This window comes from Olea europaea, chromosome 1 (genome assembly GCF_002742605.1).
Source record: "Olea europaea var. sylvestris chromosome 1, O_europaea_v1, whole genome shotgun sequence".
NCBI lineage: Eukaryota > Viridiplantae > Streptophyta > Magnoliopsida > Lamiales > Oleaceae > Olea > Olea europaea.
The window spans coordinates 19,664,579-19,671,714 of record NC_036237.1 but is presented as its reverse complement, the minus strand read 5'-3'; the positions used below and the strand labels follow the sequence as shown (position 1 = coordinate 19,671,714).

Genomic DNA, 7,136 nt, shown 5'->3' with positions numbered 1-7,136 from the left:
TTCACTCTCATTTTTCCATTTTCATAATCTTTGTCACCTCACCTTTTAACTACATTTGGTTTTTAGAGACCTATTTTGGTGTTAAAAGAACAAGAGTATCCATCTTCGATAAAAGATGTACATATTCTTCAACTCGTCATGGATCTCAGTTCTATCATACTGCCATGATCTCCCCAACAAAATATAGTCAACATGAATAGGAATCACATCACACATCACCTTATCACTATACCTCCCAATATTAAACCTCACCACGAATTGCTTGTTAACCTTGACCTTTGCATATTCATTTAACCGATGTTACTTATAAGCTCTTGGATTGGTACGACTCTTTCCATCTATAATCATATTACATATTCTATTTTTAACATAGCATTTAATATGAAAAATATCCTCTCTGCTGCTCCATGTCATCAGCTTTAATTTATGCACTAAGAGTACGCCTCGCAATAACGATATAATTTTTAAAGCTTGTTGACCTGATGGAAACTTTATGCAAAGCTCATTGCATCATTTTATCTGTCTATAGTCCTAAAATCATCTTACTTTTTTCCTGAACAAAAGTACGTCATTATGCTCATCATTATGCACTCTTTTATAATGTTATAGGCTTGGCCAAGACAAGTATCTGATCACTGAAGAGTTCATGGATACTTTGGCAGACGAACTCAAAGATCAACTTTCTTGTTAAGTTGATTACTTGATTCGTCATTAAACTTCACGTAAAATTTCCATAGGGTCACTGACCTTCAAAACTACCACATTAGTCATTGAATTTTGCAATTCATTACACCATCCCTCATTCAGTTTTTAAATTGCTAATGATGTATAGACGCTGAGTGAAAAATAAATTGCCATGTATCCAATTTCGTTATCCATGTTAGCAAATTCGTTAATAATTTTATTGTCCATTGAGTGAGTGATGGATGTGATAACGAATTACAAAGTTTAGTGATTAATGGGATAATTTTTAAAGTTCGATGATCTGGCAAAAGCTTTATGCAAAGTTTCGTGATGATTTGAGTAATTAACCCATTTTTTAATGGATACACTAACAAATATAGATATTGGGTGACTTTTGCAACGTTTGGGAGATTTAATTGGGTTTTGCTCTAAAATGAAAGATTATGAGGTGTTTTCAAAAATGGTAAACTTTAGGAAGTATTGCACCAATTACACAATATTTAAAATAAAATATGATAATTAAGAATTTCTTAAAAAGGTTAAACTGGAGATAAATGGTGAAGGGGCTCCTTCACCCTACCTTGCCTGTCCCCACTTAAGCAGGACAAGGCAAGGATGGGATGGGAAAATCCTCGATAGGGCGAGGACAGAAATGAGATTTTTGGGGCTCAAACCCACCCTGTTGTTATCCCTGAAAATCCAGTCAGTTATTAAAAATCTTTGACGGTTGAGAATGAACATATTCCACCATACAAGTATAATTATTTAGAATTAATAACAAACTTATGAATTTCATCAGGTCATGTCAAAACAACCTTCTTTCACGTCAATTTTGAGCAACATATTATGAGTTTTCGTATAAAATTTTTCTTTCACGTCCAACCTTCTTTCTTCAAAAATCAATTTACTTGTAAATTCTGATAAATTCAGTTTCTTTCCCATACATCAAAATAGGTTCGATGTCCTCATAAAAGGGAGAGACCAGATGGGTCTTAATGCTTTGTGCTTATAATCAATTTTGACTACAATGATCTCCAATTGAAAAACAATAACATTGTGAACAACCATTACGAACTATCAAAGATCTCACTAAGTTAAAAAATTGTTACCACTATATAGAATTTCACTAATAAAAACACCCAAGTATTTTAGGACAAATATTGCTATAAGTTTTACCACAACCAGAATTTTTAAATCTTGGAACAACTCACAAAGAGAACAAGAAAAATTAAGATGCTAAGCTAACAATATTTTTCTCCTAACACTCACTAGTCACAATCATGCAATCAAAAGAGAAAAACGTTTATGCATATACTAACAAATTAGCCTATTTTTCTCCAAAATGTTCAAGTGTACTGATTGAAGTGAACACTATTTGTACTAATTTTTTCCACCAAAGAGTCCAAATCCCAACACTAATACTAGCCCATGGCATACTTCTGAGTCCAACTCCTTGCAATGGCTTCATACTTCTTCTTGTCCATCATGTAAATGTGAGCAATCTCAGGCACCAAAGGATCATCAATGACTGGATCCGCCAACAATGCAGAAATAATAAGTAACACCTAAAATTGATAACCAAACAATTCAACTACATTAGACGTTTAACTTGAATTACCAAGCCAAAGCAATTGAAGGAGCAATTTATTCAGTGTAGAGGGGAAAAAAAAAAAATATCTTCTGGGAAATTGGATCCCTTACTGTAGCAACCAAATCAATAAGATTTCAAGTTTGTGCCCTCTTTGATTTCTACACTAGAATGTTCCTTCCATGTCGACATTAAAAATACACTAGACAAAATAAGTGAAGATTTTGCGAGATAGAACATGAAGATCAGTGATGGTGGAAGACAATGACTATGGCGTACCTAAGAATCCAATTCGTAAATAAATGAGAGAGAGAGAGAGAGAGAGAGAGAGAGAGAGAGAGAGAGAGAGAGAGAGAAGATTAGTGGTGGTGGAAGATTATAGTGTACCAAAGAATCCAAGAAAGAGAACTAAGTTGTCCTAATGTTATATAGGTATATTTTTTTCATAAAAAAGAGAAATAGATAAATATGTAGAGGCAATCTAGCTGAACACCAGTTAGTTTTAGGGGCGGACCCAGAAATTTTTTTAGTGCAAAAGATATCAGTAAAGGTAAAAGAAATAACAATAACATTACAACACAAACATTATGCTAAAAATTATTGTACTTTTCTTTAACCACTAACTAAGGTCATTACTTTTAATATTTACCAGAAGTTAATAATTTTTGTTCAGCCCATTTCTTCCATATTTGTGTAAATTGCCCAACAATAAACCAATACTACAAATGAGCAGCCACATAACAATTCAGAATCTCATTCCAACCCATTAAACATTGAAATCACACCAAACCCCACAGACATGATAAACCAAACACAACCTTTATTGGGTCCTATAAACACTTTTAGGTTTTTGGTTTTCCCTTTCTCCCTTTAGTTTTTCAATATGAGCAACAATGATAGCTTGAATATGGCAGATCTTGGTGCTGGTAAAAATATTTTTTCCAAAGTTCAGTGTAGGCAGTGCACTGGGCCTTCATTGGGTCTGTCCCTGGTTGGTTCACAATCACCATCTATTCCTTTGATGGAAGTTTTAGGGTGGGGAAAAGGATGTGAATTTGGAGAAAGATGTTCAATTGTTTTTGTTTAAATATAAATAAGTTACATTGGTAGAGGGATGAGGTTCAGTATATGAGAAGTTATTTTTTCAAATTAAAGAGAGTTTGCATGCTTATAAGTAAAGAATTTTGGGTTCGAAGAAAAAAAGTGAGTACTTATAATATTAAAGTATTCATTCATGTATGTGAAGGCAAAACCATTTTTTATCATAGAACTACGTCGTAGAAGAAGAGTGAAAATGAGACCAAGCAAACCAATCAGAATTGGGAAACATCCTTTTTCTTTTTCTTTTTCTTTTTCTTTTTTTTTTTCTTTTGGGTATGGTAACAAAAACGACCCCAATGGTCTAAAGGTGACCATCAATGCAATTGGAAGTGAGGTGTTGGACATCAATTTTCTAACTTATTTCATAATGGTAAGAGGCAGATATTAACAATGTTTCGGAACATTTTTGTTACTGCACTGTTAACAAATAAAGTTCAGACAAAAATACACAATGGCTAAAGATTGGACCTACATTTTTTCCACCGATATTAATAAGAAAGTCATTACAAAGCATTTTGAATTATTAAAACATGTACGAAATAATTGTGATTAACGGAGAAAATACATAACAATTTTAAAACGTCAATGTTTAATATAACTTAGGTCATGTCCCCACTGAGTTTTCTTTATGGCTCCTCCACACTACAATTGACAGTCATTCAACAAAAATCTAACTCGTTAATGGACAAATGGACAAAACCCTCCACCAGGTATCAAGGTGCTACAAACTAGTATGATTGTGGACTCAAGTGCCAAAGAAATAAAAGGGTGGTGGGGATCCAAATGCACAATTACAACATGTTAAGAAACCCCGATTGAATTTTCCCTTATTTTCAAAGCAAAAGGTTGAGTACATAGACAAATAAGGTGAACCAACACCAGAGAATTAGAAAACAAACCTTGGAAATGTTTAGGGCAGGACTGTAATCCCGAAGCATTGCAGGGCATATGGTCCCATTACTGTTTATATTTGGGTGGAAAACTTTTGTTCTAAAAGCAATCTGCAAAATTCATCGAAATGAAAACTTTCATTCTTTTAAAAATGAGCTATGCAAGATGTAACACTCAATATCAGAAATTACTGGGATAAACTACTTCAGTAGATAATGTTTATGTTTAAAATAGAAAGGAATGGAATTTCAAAATACAGTGTGATTAAAATTAGCCTTCCTCACCCACCTTAGGGGACTTCCAAGGGTAATCCTGCGGAAAATGGATGGTAAGTAGGAAAACTCCTCCAGCATATGGACTGTCAAGAGGACCAAAGATAGTAGCTTGCCAATGGAACAAGTCCCGGGCTACAGGACCTGAAATTTACGCGCAGTGAAAAAGCAAATAAGCAACACAAAAAACAAATGAAACTTATGGTGCACAGCAGGTGATTCCCAAAAGGTAAAACTAAAAAGTATACAAGTGAACATGGTTAAATAGATTTTCATAAAATGACTAAGCCATATCAATTTAAATACTCAACTGCAAAGGTATTCATGAAGGATAATCCAAGTTAATGATTATTTTTGTACTTTGGTGACAGTTTTCGAAGACTGAAAGCATGGTTGGAAGTGGCCATATTTGCTTAAAACCAGAATTCAGAGTAATATCTTAACAAATAAATTTTGAATTGGATGAAATTAAATTCAATGGTTTATGATAAAAATGGGTTGCAACTTCAGCTTTTGCTTTTAAGAATTGAAAATTTTGTTTCTGGTTGAAATGCATTACATTGTTTGTAAAGACAGTAAAATATTAATGCCGCTGAAACCTGACAAAGCTCAATTAGGCATTAAAGGATTTATAGATTTGATCTCCAAATCAGAAATTGGAAATGTTTCCTAGAGAAAAACCATTTTGCGAAAGAGAAATGGGAACTCATAAAACAAATGTGCATGTTTATACATTAGATCATAATATCCTTCTTAGTCTCCGCTGCAATAAATTTTATCTATTATCACACTTTAACAACAACACCCCCACCTAGTCTAAAAACTAAAGCAAATTCATAGTCAATAAAGTTGAGGAAAGAACACATAACACCCAATAAAAACGAGTATAAGTCTGTCATGTCCCATCAAAAACCACAACTTTTATTTGTAAATAGTGGATTAGCAACGCCACCTTTCACTGTTATCTTAGTTGCAAAAGGGGAAAAAAAAAATCCTGTGAAAATAAAGCTCCACATAAAGAATTTCCTAACGCCCCAAAAAAAAGGAAAAAAGAAGATGCACACCAAGTTGAAAACAAGCTGCTTCTTTTACCCTCAAGAATTATGTAGTAACATACCAGCACTGATATTGGCAGGAGGATCCTTTTGAATATCCTTGAGATACTTCAAGATCCTCTTTGCACTCGGCAATTCCTGTTTTTCATTCACACACATACACAACAACAACAACAACAACAATAACAATAATACCCAGATCTACCTTAAAAATATAAAGCAATTTAATAATTTTCCCCAAAAATTTAATTAAAAAAAAAACTTCAAAAAAGAAGTTCGTCAAATCAATTCCACAAGAATCTGCGTACGTAGACTAAGAGTCTGAAATTTTACCGTACGGAATTTTGATTCTCTTGCCGGCTTTAGGTAGATGGGGTGATCTGAGGAGAAGGATTTTAAGCCAATAATATTTCATACATTTTGCAAGCAGGGATTATAATATAGAATTAAGAAGAAATGTATTTATTCTCTAATCCTATATTCACCTTTAATACTTGAGGAGGCTATGAAAGAACTGTTACTTGAATTCCTTCTTCCATATTCAACATTTTGTTCTTCTCTTAGCAAACTCAGGGATAGATCTTCAATATCCAATGATACGGAAATGGAACTGGAGCTTGTGCTTCTTGAATCGGCTCGGGCCACTTCCCAATCCCGCTCTCGCTGCAGTACAGCTCCTACCAACCTCCCCCAGTTGTCATAATTCCTAGACATCTCTGTTTCAGCTTTAACAACTTCAAATAAACACAATGTTCAGCTATGGATATTGGTTGCCTGTACACATGGAAAATTTATACAGGTGCAGACACAATTTTCACATTCCATACATGGAACAAGAAGAACCTTTGGTAATCTTTGGTTTATATAGTTCCCGAAAACAAAATATAAACGCTGTGGTGCAGCACACAATTTACAGTTTAGACAGACAATTTCCTAGAAACCACGCTCGCAATTTCTTGTTTGATTGTAAAAGTAAGTTATTAGTGTGGAGAAATCAATATATATTCTTTGTCTTGATAACTAATAAATCAATACAAAGAAATTTTGAAGTCATTTTCAACATTTCTTTGTGTTAATCGCTTCATTTGATAAACAGTTAAAAACCATCTCAACTACAAATCAAATTTTCTTGTTTGAGCTGGTTTATATCGTTTTAAAAAAATATATCCAACAATGAATTTACAGCTTAGAAAAACATGGCTATGTTTGAGCTCCATTTTTATGTTAAAAAATAAAATAATAATAATAATAATAATAATAATAATAATAATAATAATAATAATAATAAAAAATAAAAGAGTTTTGTAGTAGTGAATGTTTGAAAATATGGTTAAAAAGTAGACAAATGTTTTGAGTTTACATGTAAATTATTTTATTGAAAAAGTGTTTGGATGTAAACGATTTTGAAAAAAAGTAAATTTTTAGAAATTAAGGCTCAATCAGGGACTATATATCCTAATTTCTCATATATATATATATATATATATATATATAAACATGTCTTAAATTTAAATAAAAAGGTTTCTTTTAAAATAACTTGTCAAA

At 32.8% G+C, this 7,136-nt stretch overlaps 1 protein-coding gene across 1 annotated transcript; it reads right to left on the bottom strand.

Annotated features, from left to right (window-relative positions):
• Nucleotides 1-1,828: 1,828 nt before the first annotated feature.
• Nucleotides 1,829-6,544, bottom strand: LOC111396547 (ubiquitin-conjugating enzyme E2 10-like). Its single transcript, XM_023022961.1, has 6 exons — nt 6,077-6,544; nt 5,925-5,971; nt 5,654-5,729; nt 4,553-4,680; nt 4,273-4,374; nt 1,829-2,249 (listed from the first exon to the last, which is right to left on the bottom strand). The coding sequence occupies exons 1-6, from the start codon at nt 6,303-6,305 to the stop codon at nt 2,106-2,108; spliced, it is 726 nt and encodes a 241-aa protein (XP_022878729.1). The 5' UTR covers nt 6,306-6,544; the 3' UTR covers nt 1,829-2,105.
• Between the last annotated feature and the right edge of the window lie 592 nt (nt 6,545-7,136).